Source organism: Cucurbita pepo, chromosome 9, assembly GCF_057944985.1.
Source record: "Cucurbita pepo subsp. pepo isolate OVF chromosome 9, ASM5794498v1, whole genome shotgun sequence".
Taxonomy (NCBI): domain Eukaryota; kingdom Viridiplantae; phylum Streptophyta; class Magnoliopsida; order Cucurbitales; family Cucurbitaceae; genus Cucurbita; species Cucurbita pepo.
The window spans coordinates 13,416,068-13,430,501 of record NC_141806.1 but is presented as its reverse complement, the minus strand read 5'-3'; the positions used below and the strand labels follow the sequence as shown (position 1 = coordinate 13,430,501).

Below are 14,434 nucleotides of genomic sequence, written 5' to 3'. Positions count from 1 at the left end.
CTCATATGGACCATACATTGCCCGGTTCCGTTTCTGACCAGTTATCCCGTTATTTTCCACCGACCGCCGTTCCCACTTTATTGTCGCTTTCTTTCTCTCTGCAGTTTAAAACCCTTTACAAGCATTCTCAGCCAGTAGTCATTTTGTTTGCTATTTTCACTTCTTGCCTTATCTCCAAGTCCTCGAAGATTTCGTTCCAATGGGTATGGTTTTGATTCTGCCTTTCCTTTTACTTCCTGAAGTAGTTTCTACTTCTGACTTCGCCTTTTTTGTTAACTTTTCTGATTCTTCTTTCATTTGGTTGTGGATTCTGCCTCTGCGTTGATTTGCAGCCAAGATCAAGATTGGAATCAACGGTACTGCATCTGACTTGCCCTTTTTGTTTGAAAAGCTTTGAATACACTAGATCTGACTAGTCTTATAATGTTTCTTGTTATGGAAATGAAAAACCAGGATTCGGAAGGATTGGGAGGTTGGTAGCTAGGGTTGCTCTTCAGAGAAATGATGTTGAACTTGTTGCTGTTAATGATCCTTTTATCACCACTGATTACATGGTACAGTTAATTTGTTTGTTCTTACAAACAATTGCTGGCCCTTTTTGTGATTTTGCTGGATTTTGAATGGTTTTTTGTTTCTTTAATGGTTTTTGTTTCTTTGTTTGGTGGTGTAGACCTACATGTTCAAGTACGACAGTGTTCATGGTCAGTGGAAGCATCAAGATGTGAAGGTCAAGGATTCTAATACCCTTCTCTTTGGTGAGCAGGCTGTTAAAGTTTTTGGCCTCAGGTATCAAATTAACACAGTTTGTCTACTTCCCTAGTCCTGATCTGTTAGGAAGTTTGGGAGTTTCCTTTGAACAAATGATTGAATGTTGAATATAATGTACCTTTAGGAATCCTGAGGAGATCCCATGGGCTGAGGCCGGAGCTGATTATATTGTAGAGTCCACTGGGGTTTTCACAGACAAAGACAAGGCTGCTGCCCATTTGAAGGTTGTTTCCTGTTTCTGCATGTGGGATTTTAATAAATTTCTCCTAATATTATATTATTGAGTTAGCTTGAAAAATATGGTTCTTTAATGGTTTATATTTTGAACTTCACGTTTTAGGCTTTAAATTTTGTTAAAAACTAGTTCTTATAATTAATTTTTTTAATCACTCGACAAGAATCTAAATCTATGTGGATACTCCTAGTCCTAGCTTACTATTTTTCAAACTTCTGTTTAGGAATATATTTTGAACTTCATGCTTATTTTTTTCTTATGTTCATTCATTAGTTAATTTTCTACTCTTTATAGCATCCATCAGTAGTCAAACCGTTTTAATTGAACGTATACGACTTTGGCATTCGTTTGAGCTAATCATTGATAGTTTGATGCAGGGTGGTGCAAAGAAGGTAATCATCTCAGCTCCCAGCAAGGATGCTCCCATGTTTGTTGTTGGAGTCAATGAGAAGGAATACACATCAGATCTTAAGGTTATATCTAATGCTAGCTGCACTACCAACTGTCTTGCTCCTCTTGCAAAGGTTATTTCCACTTCCACGACCACGACTTATCGATAAATTGTTAGACTTTCTTAATATTCTTGGCTATGGGGTTGATCATCTGACTGTTTAAACACAAAATATTTGCAGGTCATTAATGATAGATTTGGCATTGTTGAGGGACTCATGACCACTGTTCACTCTATGACTGGTGGGTCTCCCATCTTTGGCAATTATAGTTAGTCTTTATTGGTTATCATGAAAGAAGTTTAGCTGTTTTTAGGAGCTTGGTAATACTGATCATATTATAGTTGATTTTTTAGAAGCACATTTGATTGCAATTATTTTAAAAGCTATAGCAATCCCAAACTGAGGCATAAGAGGGATTTGTTTGGTGTACTCATTTTGGTTGCTTTCCATTAACTTCTTGTTTATAGCCACCCAAAAGACTGTTGATGGACCATCTAGCAAGGACTGGAGAGGTGGAAGAGCTGCTTCATTCAACATCATCCCTAGCAGTACTGGAGCTGCTAAGGTATTGACGATTGATGAGCTCTTCTGCTGATATTCTGGATATTGTCTTTCCTAGTATATCATCTAAGTTCTGTTCCAATCTCTGTGTTTGTTTAGGCCGTCGGCAAAGTCCTGCCCGCATTGAATGGAAAATTGACTGGAATGGCTTTCCGTGTTCCTACCGTTGATGTCTCGGTCGTTGACCTTACTGTAAGGCTGGAGAAGGCAGCATCCTATGAAGATATTAAGGCAGCCATCAAGTAAGGATACAGTTCTTTACTTCATCGAGCAACCGATTTTTGGGGTTTTGTTTACGTAGTTATCACCATTTAATTTTTTGGTTTTAACAAGTATTATTATCTTTTGATTCATTCTCTTTGTTTGATTACTAGGGAGGAGTCTGAGGGGAAGTTGAAAGGAATTTTGGGTTACACCGAAGATGAGGTGGTGTCCACTGATTTTGTGGGTGACAACAGGTATGGTTTCTCGTGGTTTTGCATACGAATATTTATATGAATTTGAAGTATTTTGGAGTTTTAATAAGAATAAAGTTCTAATACTTAAACCATTCAAGTCGTCACCGCCGGTAGATATTGTCCGCTTTAGCCTTTTATGTATTGTCGTCAGCCTCACAGTTTTAAAATACATATGTTAGGGAGAGGTTTCCACACCCTTATAAAGAATGTTTCGTTCCCCTCTCCAACCGATGTGGAATTTCACAATCCACTTCCTTCGGGAGCCAAACGTCCTCTCTGGCACACTGTCTCTCACGGTTTTAAAATACGTCTGCAAGGGAGAGGTTTCCATACCCTTATAAGAAATGTTTCGTTCCCCTCTCTAACCGATATGGAATCTCATAATTCATCCCCTTTGGGGGCTAAACGTCCTCTTTGGTACACTGTCCAGTACCTGGCTCTGATACACCGCCCGATGTCTGGCACTGGTTGGAGTAGGGCTATAACATCTCCATAGTAGACGAGTTTTAAAACCGTGAGGCTAACGACAATGTGTAACAGGCCAAAGCGGACAATATTCGTTAGGGCTGTTACAAATACATTTCTTGTGCTTCTTCACTTTTAATGTTTGGATCGATCTACTTTTTTTTTTTCCTCTTTATTTTTAGATGCAAACTTAGATTCCATAAAAATTGATTTTGAATAATTAAAAACATGCTATAGAGTGATTTAGAGTGATTTTGTTAAAAGACTAAAAACCTAATAGAATCTCTATGACATGTTGCTCTGCGCCCATCCAGGTCAAGTATTTTCGATGCTAAGGCCGGGATTGCACTGAACGATCATTTTGTGAAGCTCGTCACGTGGTACGACAACGAGTTAGGCTACAGGTAAAACACAAAGCTTTTCCATATCTTTATCATTCCTGATATGGATCATTTCTCTGAACCCATCGATCGATGTTGTTTTGTTTGCAGTACTCGTGTTATCGACCTGATTTCTCACGTCGCATCTGTCAATTAAGAGAAGGATGCCTTCATCAAGCTTTGTTTTTCAGCAGTTCTTGAGGCTCCATCGATGAGTGAATTGAGAAATAAAAAAACGTTTTCAAGCTTCTCTTTCTCCTTACCTTTTGAACTTCTTCCATTTATAAAAAAAAAAAAAAGCTCTTTTGCTTTGAAATGTGACTTCAATTTTCACCTAATGTTCTTCCTCAGTGAAGATATCTATGTTTTCTGTGATGTTTCCCATGGACTTATTCGTAATTTCATGTTAATGGATTTTGGGTGTTAGATTCTTATTCTTACCTCCTCAATTATATATTTGATCAACTCATTGTTATATATATATATATATACACATATATACATAAATTATATAATTAATCATTTTTTTTTTTAAGGAATTATTATTATTAGATGAATACGACTCTGACTCTCTACATATTGTTCCACTTTGAGTGTAAGCTCGTGGCTTTGCTTTGGAGCCCAAAGGGCCTCATACCTATGGAGAGAGATCTTTGATTATAAACCCATGATCATTTTTTAAATTAGCGGATGTGGGATTTTCATCATCCAACATCTCCTCTTGAACAAAGTACGTCTCTCCATAATCGAGGCTCGACTCCCTTTTTCTTTTGGAATCTTAGTCATTTTTTTATTATACCTTCGAGGAGGATCGACTCCTTTTCTTTTGGAGTCCTTTGTTCGACATTTGAGAATTTATCGATCTATTGACATGACTAAGTTTAGGGCATGACTCTAATACCATGTTAGATGAACATGACTCTCCAAAATGGTACGATATTATTCACTCCTTTGGGCTTCCCAAGCCCAAAACACCTTGAGAGTGTTTTTTGATTATGAACTCATAATCATTCCCTAAATTAGCCAACGGGGGCTTTCATCATCCAACAATTATAATTTAGATATTTTTATAGAACTATAAATTCTTGAATACTTTATTTAGTTTCTACGATACATTATTAGCTTATAATGTTATGTTCGGCGTTCAAATTCTAGAGGTTAAATTAAAATTAAATTGGAACTTTATGAACTAAAATGTAAAAATTTATCTAGAACTTGATTTGTTGGACTAATTTTTACTCTAAAAACTTCTAAATTTATCAAATTAAAATTCAATAAGTATTACTGTCTTTATTACTGTCTTTATTTTTACATATTCAAGAATTGGTTACTTTGACAGCAAATTCATTTTTCATTTTAAATTAATTTATAAATTACCAAAATTAGTAAATTGCAACGTCTACGAAATTTTGGGTGAAAATTTATATATATATATTCTGTATTTATTAAATTCACGCGCCAGCGTCCACCATAACACGACAGCAGAACAGTTACCACATTCAAATTTCATACTATTTTCGATCTCTCCGCCAAATCTCGTTTCTTAGCTCTTCTCACTCCCTCTCTCTCTCTCTGTCTGATTAAAATGCGGAGTTTCAATTTTCAAAATCTTCACCTGTTTCTTTGATTTTGATCTCAAATGGCGTCGTCTGCTTTCAAATCCACGACGAAACGGACGCCGATTGGAGCGTCGGTTGCTTCAAACGATGACTCCGTTTCCACCAATCGGAGTTCGATTCACCGCCGTTCTCGAAGCCTGAGCCGGTTTTCTCACCCTCTGCCGTCGTCTCCCGTCGATAAGGGCTTCGGTGAGGGTTCAGCTCGGCTAGGTAGGTTTGTCAACACGTCGAGAGGCTCCGGATTTCCTGAGATCAGTCTCGATGACTTAGCGATTGAATTCTTTGGTTCTGGTGATCGAGGGCGCTCCGCTGCGCGGAGCTCCGAGTCGAGTAGTGCTAAGAGCGCCATCGCGTCTTCGCTTAGACGCGGGAGGTCGGTGTCGAGACACGGTAGCGCTAAAACTAGCGGCGGTGGTACCGATGGTAAAGGAAAAGCCGATTATAGCGTAGGTGGGGGAAAACTGGTTCCTGAAAGTAATTCGAGAAGAAGACGCTCTGTCTCGGTAGTTCGCTATCAGATTAGCGATTCGGAGGTGAATTTTATCCCATTTCTTCGGTTTAGTTCTACTTTGAATAATTTCCTGCTTAGCTATTGCATCCATATGAATTCAATTTTGAAGATCGGAAGAAGAGTTGAATTTCTGTTCCTATAGAAGCTTAAGATACGACGGTTCCTAAATAATTATTAGTGTTTTCTGAATGGAAAAGGGGAAAAGTGTCCGATGTGCTACTGTGAGTGCTTGAGTTCTTATAATTGTATAGAAATGGTAAGCTTATAACTACATGCGGTACCGTTGTATTTTTGCACCTATATCTGTGTGAGTTTTCCTTTTGTAGAATTAGTGATTTAACAATAGCTTGAGAACCAGCATTTGCTGCTCAAGCTTCTTTATGATGTTATAAATTCCCTATTTCCATGTGAATTTGAATAGGTGCTAGTGCAATTATCTCTTTATGAAAGCAAACTTCATATTTTAATGGATATAGTGGGAAATTGACTTAGTTTTACTTACCCCATGAACGCAGAGTGATCTTGATCAATCTCAGGATTCTGGAACTCGTATGAGAGAAAAGAGCTACGGTACTGGAAATAAGCAGAAGCCACTATCCCATAAGGCTGATAATTCAAATCGTAGACCTATGCTGCGAAGATCTCTTAGCCAGAATGATTTTAAGTGCCATGATGGCTATTCAGTAAGCTTTTACCCCTTTTAATCACTGTCTATTGCATTCACTCGTGGTTTGGGATGGGTGGGGAGGAGGGTATGCATTATGTTCTTTCGACCCTTTTTATGATCACTTTCTATTACAGAGCCAGTCTTCAGTTCTAACAGATGACGAAGGAAAGGATGCTTACTTCGGTAATAATGTAACGGAGAAGACTATTCGAACAATTTGTGCAAGAAAGGTCCATTATGCTGTGTAATATATGAAAGTTATACACAAATTTTGAATGTTCCATTCATTACAAATCTGGGTTTACTTCACATCTTTCAGGCTAAGCAGCTCAATGGGGATGTTGTTGATAATGGCTTGTATGAAGCAATGCGGAAAGAACTTAGACATGCTGTTGAAGAGATAAGAGTGGAACTTGAGCAGGTGTGTGATCCTTTTATTCTGAACTAAGTTGTCCTAATTGTTTATCTAGATTTCATCTCAATTCCTTCCAAATAATGTAGGAAATGGTGAATAGAAATTCGTCTGTTGGAACTCTCAGTGATGACTTGCATTCAAGTGATTCTGGTGTTCAGCATTCTTCTCCATTTAAAAGAAATTATTCTACAAAACAAGAACAGGTAGAATACATGTTGTTTTCTTCCATCTTGATGTTTTCTATAATTAAACCAATATATCTGACCTACATCTGACACTGTGAGATCCCACATCGCTTGGGAAGGAGAACAAAGCATTCTTTATAAGGGTGTGGAAACTTTTCCCTAGCAGACGCGTTTTAAAAACCTTGAGGGAAAACCCGAAAGGGAAACCCCAAGGAGGACAATATCGGTTAGCGGTGGGCTTCGGACGTTACAAATGGTGTCAGAGCTAACTACCAGGCGATGTTCCAGCGAGGAGGCTAAGCCCTCAAGGGGGTGGACACGAGGCGGTGTGCCAGCAGGGATGCTGAGCCCTGAGAGGGGGTGAATTGGAGGGTCCCACATCGATTGGAGAAGGGAATGAGTGCTAGCGAGGATGCTGGGATCCGAAGGGAGGTGGATTGTGAGGTCCCACATCGGTTGGGGAGGAGAATGAAGCATTTTTTATAAGGGTGTGGAAACCTCTCCCTAGGAGACGAATTGTGAGATCTCACATCAGTTGGGGGAAGAGAACGAAACCTTCTTTATAAGGGTGGGTAAACTTCTCCCTAGCAAACATGTTTTAAAAAACTTGAGGGGAAGCTCGAAAGAGAAAGTTCAAAGAGAACAGTATCTGCTAGCGGTGGGCTTGGGTCGTTACAGACATCGTCTGGAATTTCTATTGCAAGTTATAAAAAGTACTCCTCACTAAATGTGCCCCTTTAGGGTAAGGAACCATTTTCAGGACACCCTCGAATCACACAAACACTAACTATACACTTTAACACTCATATACAACTCCCTAAACCCCTTCAGAAACATAAATTACAAACACCTACAACCCCGGAAGTGCACACTTTCACAAACTCATCAATAAGACAACACACAACAAGACCACTACAAACACACTCTCCTTACCCATATCACATTTCTCATTACAAACATCAAAAATCATAAAACACATGGGTGTTCATCTTCCATTTAGTTTCTCTTCCACTTATTATTCTTTATCTTTTCTTCTCTGGCATTGTATTATAAGATCTGCTATCAATTAAGTGTTTCATTACATGTTCTGGTGGTGACTAATTACCTCTATACGCAATGACAGTCAGAGAAGCGCAGAGATTCATTGGCCAAGATGGTGCTGCAGGAGCAACGTGCTCAAGAACTTCCAAAGACGGTTAAAAATTCGTCTCCTGATCTGACGAATGTCGTTGCCGAGAACTCCTCACGAATCAGAAAGGTGATTGATTCTTGATTTCACTTTAACAAAATGCAGATCCAAGATAGGTTAAATGATTGTTCTAATCTAAGAACACAAACATTCTGAACTCAGTTTTTTGATCATAGGCAATTTCTTTGACAAATATTCAACACATCTAACAACATACAACCTCCTGAAACGAGTTAGAATCTCTCTTATATGTAATGTTGATGATCATTTCTGTTTCCGTCTTTCAGAGGAGCAACGATCGAAGTAGGATGTCGAAAAGATTGACTGAGGAGGCAGAGAAATACATTGAGGACTTCATTTCCAATGTTGAAGATACAGATATTTCATCCCTTGATGGCGATAGGAGCGACACGAGTTCATCTTTAGGAGGAAAAACAAAACCAAATTTCGAAATTCCAGCAGCCAGCAAAACTGTTCCTCCTGGCATGGATGGTGTCCTACTTCCATGGCTGCAATGGGAAACCAGTAACGACGCTACTCCTTACCCTCGAAAGAACACAATCCGACCAGCCATGACTCCACAAAGATTTCCATGGGATGTAAATCAGGTGAGATCTATGTTTACTATTCCAATAGGTTCTTAACTTTATTAATTGTCTAATACATCATTGAACTCAGATTAGATACCTTTTTAAGTTCAGGGATCCATTAGACGCTAACATGCAAACCGTTTCCCTTTTCACAAAAATCCCGACAAAGTTAGGAGTATAATTCTCGAGATTCTTGATCTCTGACCTTTAGGAGTTGGAATATTTGTTTTTAGGAAGCAAGTAATGCCCAAGATCTATATAACCATTCTGGTAGCAGCCAAGGGAGTTGGAGCCCTGGAGTTGCCCCTAACCTTTCTGGGAAAGTTGAAGATATAGGAAGTAGATTCAAGAAAACTGGTGAGTATCAGAACCAGTCCTATTTGGAGTCGAGAGAATCTCGGATATCGTTCGATATCGACGAGTATCTAAAGCGTCCAAGCAATGAAGAATTTCTCTTAGAAAGATGGAAGCAGCAACACAAACTCAACTCCGGTGGTCTTTTGCTTTGTAATCAAGTATTTTTATAGCTTTTTTTCCTTCTCTCTCACATTTATACTGTTCTTAGCCTCTCCCTCTGTTCTTCTCTCTCTCTTCAGTATTTATTGGTTGTAAATTAGGAAGGGCTCACCATAAGTAGAATTGTATAAACTCCTATGAGAAGAAATTTAGGGTTTATGTGATGGGCTGTTTTAGTCCGAGGTAACGGACTATTCTAAGCTGTTACAATCGGGTTAGGGTTTTACGTCATTAGATATATGAGAGATTATAACCTATCTTGAACTTATGTTTTCTCGATTTATTTGAATATTAGACCTATTTTTTTTTTAGGAAGAATTAAAAATAAATTTTGAGCAAGGCTACTAGAGATGTATGTGAGGCCCTGAGTGGAGATGTGAGAAGTCTTTACAAAATTTTGTATTTATATTTCAGAAAAAAATCTTATTTTTCTAAAAAAAAATTAGTTCTTCAAAAAAAACTTTTTAATGCATAATTTTCATCCTAAAATATAATTTTTATTAAAAAAAATAAATGTAATTCTCAAACAAAAATATAATATATTATACGAATATAGGAAAAATTTTAATATTACAAACTTAATTTTTAAAAAACTAATTTAAATATTTATAAAAAAAAAACTTCCAATTCTTTATAGATTTATTAGTCAAAATAAATTATAATGACTTAAATTGTTCATAAATATCTTAATATGTATAATTTGAAATAGTTTTTGAAGTTAGTTTAATAATAATAATAATAATTTTTATGCATGTATTTTCAAAATTATGTATAAAAACTTAAAAATATTTTTTATAATTTATATTTTTTTTAAAATAATGATCGATTTTAATAATTAAATTTAATTAAGAAAATTAGGAAACCCTATTCCTTTCCATCATAAATAATCTCTCTCCAAACTAAACTAATAACAACGAACTAATGGAGAACAACGAAAGAGATCAGCGGGAAGGTGAAACGACTCAGGCGGAGAAGAATCTGAACGATTGGCTTCCGATCACCAAATCTCGTAACGGAAACTGGTGGTACTCCGCCTTTCACAATGTCACCGCCATGGTCGGCGCCGGCGTTCTTGGTCTCCCTTACGCCATGTCGCAGCTCGGATGGTACGTTCTACACCGCCGTCTGTTTCTATTTCTATTTCTTCACTGTTAGGGTTTCTATTTCAAAAAATTTCATCGGACGAAATCGACGGCGAGACTCGGATTTTGTTCAGGGGACCGGGAGTGGCGGTGATTGCGCTGTCGTGGATAATAACGCTGTACACGCTGTGGCAGATGGTGGAGATGCACGAGATGGTGCCGGGGAAGCGGTTCGATCGGTACCACGAGCTCGGGCAGCACGCGTTCGGGGAGCGGCTAGGGCTGTGGGTGGTGGTGCCGCAGCAGCTGATGGTTGAAATAGGGGTGAATATTGTGTACATGATTACGGGCGGCAACTCGTTGAAGAAGGTCCATGATTTGGCCTGCCATGGCTGCAGGCCCATTAAGTCCACTTACTTTATAATGATCTTTGCTTCTGTCCATTTCTTTCTCTCTCATCTCCCGAGCTTCAACTCCATCACTCTCGTCTCCCTCGCCGCTGCTGTCATGTCCTTGAGGTACCTTTCTTCATTTCGCTTTTGTTTTGTTTCGTTATTTTGGGGTTTTAGGGTTTCTTTATTTTGGGGTTTTAGGGTTTCATCTACCTAACCTATTTTAATTATGTTTCTTATGAGTTTTTTTTTTATTATTTATTTTTGTTGAAATCGAAGGAGATTATCCTTTCTTTTGTTTGTGAAATTCGAGGTTGATTATCCATTTATTTTACTATAAATGGAGTCAGATTATCCTTTATATTTTTAGGGATCGAGTGAGATTATCCTTTATTCTTTAGGGATCGAGTGAGATTATCCGGGATCGAGTGAGATTATCCTTTATTCTTTAGGGATCGAGTGAGATTATCCTTTATTCTTTAGGGATCGAGTGAGATTATCCTTTATTCTTTAGGGATCGAGTGAGATTATCCGGGATCGAGTGAGATTATCCTTTATTTTTTAGGGATCGAGTGAGATTATCCTTTATTTTTTAGGGATCGAGTGAGATTATCCTTTATTCTTTAGGGATCGAGTGAGATTATCCTTTATTCTTTAGGGATCGAGTGAGATTATCCGGGATCGAGTGAGATTATCCTTTATTTTTTAGGGATCGAGTGAGATTATCCTTTATTTTTTAGGGATCGAGTGAGATTATCCTTTATTTTTTAGGGATCGAGTGAGATTATACATTTATTTATAGTAGGGGTCGAGAGATTATCCATTTGTCTTTGTAGGGGTCAAGAGATTATCCATTTGTCTTTGTAGGGGTCGAGAGATTATCCATTTGTCTTTGTAGGGGTCGAGAGATTATCCATTTGTCTTTGTAGGGATTGAGGAGATTATCCATTTATTTTTGCACGGCCAAGAAATTCATCATTTATTTTTGTGAGAATTGAGGGAGTTTATTCATTTATTGTTGTAGAGATGAGTGAGATTATCGGTTTATTATAGTGGGGATCGAGGGAATTATCGGGGTGGGGTGGGGGGGATCGGGGAATTATCGGTTTATTATAGTGGGGATCGAGGAACTATCGGTTTATTATAGTGGGGATCGAGGAACTATCGGTTGGTTTTGGTGGGGATCAGGTCGGGGGAACTCGGTTTGTTTTGGTGGGGATCGGGTCGGGGGAACTGTCGGTTTGTTTTGGTGGAGATCGGGTCGGGGGGGAACTGTCGGTTTGTTTTGGTGGAGATCGGGTCGGGGGGGAATTGTCGGTTTGTTTTGGTGGGGATCGGGTCGGGGGGAACGTCGGTTTGTTTTGGTGGGGATCGAGTCGGGGGGAACTATACGGTAGAGCTAGGACAGTTATTGTATGAGGTCTACCCAATGCTAGATGCAGAGGCCCATAATAGATCGATATGAACATCATGAGCTGTCTCGTAATAAAACCTGTTGTTGCTGATACTTTCTTCTCGGTTCCTTCTTCCATAACCCGAGCTCGGAGAAGGAAGAGATAAGAGGGCCCTATGGAGAATGTGTCAGAAATCCACAATAGAGTCCGACCACAACGACCGAATTGATTATCTTCATACATAAGATACTAGATTACCTAGTATAAAGTTTGTTTTGGTGGGGATTGAGTCGGGGGAACTATCGGGTCTGTTTTGGTGGGGATCGAGTTGATAGAACTATCGGTCTATTTTGGTGATCGATAGAACTGTTTTTTTTCCATTTTTAAAAATATTTATTTTTAATAATTTTTAAATATATAATATTTATTTTTATTAAAAAAATGTAAAATATCTTAACAAATTTAATAAGTAAAATATAATAGGAAGTTTAAACATCATTCTAAAAATTTAAATTTCAATCTTGCATAATTTTTCTATATATAGTAAAACTATTTTTTTATTATTTTTTATTTTCAGCTACTCAACCATTGCATGGGCAGCATCCTTTCACAAAGGTCCCCTCCCAGACGTGAACTACGGACACAGAGCCTCAACCACAACAGGCAACATCTTCAACTTCTTCTCAGCCTTAGGCGACGTCGCCTTCGCATTCGCAGGCCACAACGTCGTCCTCGAGATTCAAGCCACCATCCCATCCACCCCCGACCGCCCGTCCACCAACCCGATGTGGAAGGGCGTCATGGTCGCATATCTAGTAGTCGCGCTATGCTATTTCCCCGTCGCCCTAATCGGCTACTGGGTATTCGGCAACTCCGTCCAAGACAACATCCTCATCTCCCTCAACCGCCCCGTATGGCTCATCGTTGTAGCTAACCTCTTCGTCGTCATTCACGTCATCGGCAGCTACCAGATCTTCGCTATGCCCGTTTTCGATATGTTGGAGTCTTTCCTCGTTAAGCAAATGAAATTCAAACCCTCCCGTTGCCTTCGCTTCATCACTCGAACAACTTACGTCGGTACGTACATTACCTTAAGCTAACTAGAGCTAACTCGAGCTTAACTCAACTAATTTTGGTCGATGAATTGCTGCAGCTCTTACCATGTTCATAGCCATGACATTCCCCTTCTTCGGTGGGCTTCTAAGTTTCTTTGGAGGCTTTGCATTTGCTCCCACAACATACTATGTAAGCTAAATTACACTTAAATTTCCAAAACCCTCTTGTGTTTATTCAATACTGATCAGTTCATCATGTGTTCTTGCTTGCAGCTGCCTTGCATCATGTGGCTTGCCATCAGAAAGCCAAGACGCTACAGCCTTTCGTGGTTTACTAACTGGGTAACACCTAAATTCCATAACTTTTTAAGATCAAATGAAAAAATCCCATGAAACTTTGATTAGAACTTGTTTGTTTCTGAAATTTCAATCAGATTTGCATCGTTATTGGAGTGTTGTTGATGGTTTTGGCGCCCATTGGAGCACTCAGGAACATCATTCTTCAAGCTAAGACCTTCAAATTTTACTCTTGATTCATTCATTTTAGTTTGTCAATTCCTTTCAGGCAGATTATCCAAAATGGGTTTTCTTTTTTCGTTTATGGTAGTTAGATAGGTGGTAGTTACGTTAGTATTAGTTTATGTTTCTATGCATTTGGGATCTTTTTTTTTTCTATTAAAAGTTAATAAATTATTGTTCTTCATGTCTTGTCTTTTTAATTATGATTAGGAAGTTATTATAGCTTAGTATGTTTAAGACCCCAAACAAGATTGGAGCCAAAAATGTTAAAACAATTAAGTGCCTCTTGGTGTTGAGTGAGAATATTTTGGGGATTTGAGTCAATCTCTTCGGTTAAATAAAAGAATAATATGAAAATTGTAACGGCTCAAATTCAGTGTAACAGATATGGTCTGTTTTGGCTTATTACTCACGATTTTAAGATCTTTATAGAGGTTTCCACACCTTTACAAAGAATATATTTACATGAAAGCAAAGTAGATTATGAATGTCGGTCTTCAATGTTAGGGGGTGAAAGCAAGATTCGAAAGGAAAGAGCTCTGTACTCGAGGGTGAGAAACCATGTTAGCACACTAAAAGCAAAGTAGACTATGAATGTCGGTCTTCAATATTAGGGGGTGAAACCAAGATTTGAAAGGAAAGAGCTCTGTACTCCCCCAAGATTTTAAAGGAAAGAGCTCTGTACTCGAGAGTGAGAAACCCATGAAATAAGTTGTCCCTACATAAGTGAAATAAGGAAGGAAACGAAGTCAAAAGATCATGTGCAAGAGCTGCGAGGAACAGTGCCCTCAGGTTTCCACACCCTTACAAAAAAACAGTGCCCTCTAGAAACAGTGCCCTCAGGTTTCCACACCCTTACAAAAAAATGTTCGAATGTTTTGTTTAGAAACAGTGCCCTCAAGTTTCCACACCCTTACAAAAAAATGTTCAAAACAGTGCCCTCAGGTTTCCACACCCTTACAAAAAAATGTTCTGAACAAA

The 14,434-nt window shown here is 38.5% G+C and overlaps 3 protein-coding genes across 3 annotated transcripts; all 3 read left to right on the top strand.

Moving 5' to 3' along the window:
- The first annotated feature begins 53 nt into the window (after positions 1-53).
- On the top strand, positions 54-3,753 carry LOC111802536 (glyceraldehyde-3-phosphate dehydrogenase, cytosolic). Its single transcript, XM_023686943.2, has 12 exons — positions 54-203; positions 333-356; positions 454-554; positions 671-786; positions 893-992; positions 1,381-1,527; positions 1,636-1,696; positions 1,923-2,020; positions 2,116-2,258; positions 2,391-2,474; positions 3,254-3,343; positions 3,431-3,753. Exons 1-12 carry the CDS (start codon positions 200-202, stop codon positions 3,474-3,476), a joined length of 1,014 nt encoding a protein of 337 aa, XP_023542711.1. The 5' UTR covers positions 54-199; the 3' UTR covers positions 3,477-3,753.
- Positions 3,754-4,787: 1,034 nt separating this feature from the next.
- LOC111802468 (uncharacterized) lies at positions 4,788-9,193 on the top strand. The gene is made up of 8 exons (XM_023686849.2): positions 4,788-5,471; positions 5,965-6,132; positions 6,251-6,346; positions 6,436-6,537; positions 6,618-6,734; positions 7,840-7,974; positions 8,193-8,513; positions 8,729-9,193. The coding sequence occupies exons 1-8, from the start codon at positions 4,959-4,961 to the stop codon at positions 9,020-9,022; spliced, it is 1,746 nt and encodes a 581-aa protein (XP_023542617.2). The 5' UTR covers positions 4,788-4,958; the 3' UTR covers positions 9,023-9,193.
- A 694-nt stretch (positions 9,194-9,887) lies between these two features.
- Positions 9,888-13,720, top strand: LOC111802569 (lysine histidine transporter 1). Its single transcript, XM_023686983.2, has 6 exons — positions 9,888-10,117; positions 10,228-10,611; positions 12,457-12,956; positions 13,033-13,124; positions 13,208-13,276; positions 13,369-13,720. The coding sequence occupies exons 1-6, from the start codon at positions 9,933-9,935 to the stop codon at positions 13,465-13,467; spliced, it is 1,329 nt and encodes a 442-aa protein (XP_023542751.2). The 5' UTR covers positions 9,888-9,932; the 3' UTR covers positions 13,468-13,720.
- Positions 13,721-14,434: the final 714 nt, after the last annotated feature.

What these genes read in the sequence shown, in the direction of transcription:
- LOC111802536 (XM_023686943.2), top strand. An exon ending in GCAGTACTGGAGCTGCTAAG is followed by an intron (nt 2,021 to 2,115) that starts GTATTGACGATT and finishes GTGTTTGTTTAG; the next exon opens with GCCGTCGGCAAAGTCCTGCC. An exon ending in GACAACGAGTTAGGCTACAG is followed by an intron (nt 3,344 to 3,430) that starts GTAAAACACAAA and finishes TTTTGTTTGCAG; the next exon opens with TACTCGTGTTATCGACCTGA.
- LOC111802468 (XM_023686849.2), top strand. Translation starts at nt 4,959, where the DNA reads ATGGCGTCGTCTGCTTTCAAATCCACGACGAAACGGACGCCGATTGGA. An exon ending in ATTCTACAAAACAAGAACAG is followed by an intron (nt 6,735 to 7,839) that starts GTAGAATACATG and finishes ACGCAATGACAG; the next exon opens with TCAGAGAAGCGCAGAGATTC. An exon ending in ACTCCTCACGAATCAGAAAG is followed by an intron (nt 7,975 to 8,192) that starts GTGATTGATTCT and finishes TCCGTCTTTCAG; the next exon opens with AGGAGCAACGATCGAAGTAG.
- LOC111802569 (XM_023686983.2), top strand. Translation starts at nt 9,933, where the DNA reads ATGGAGAACAACGAAAGAGATCAGCGGGAAGGTGAAACGACTCAGGCG. An exon ending in CACTCGAACAACTTACGTCG is followed by an intron (nt 12,957 to 13,032) that starts GTACGTACATTA and finishes GAATTGCTGCAG; the next exon opens with CTCTTACCATGTTCATAGCC. An exon ending in TTGCTCCCACAACATACTAT is followed by an intron (nt 13,125 to 13,207) that starts GTAAGCTAAATT and finishes TCTTGCTTGCAG; the next exon opens with CTGCCTTGCATCATGTGGCT.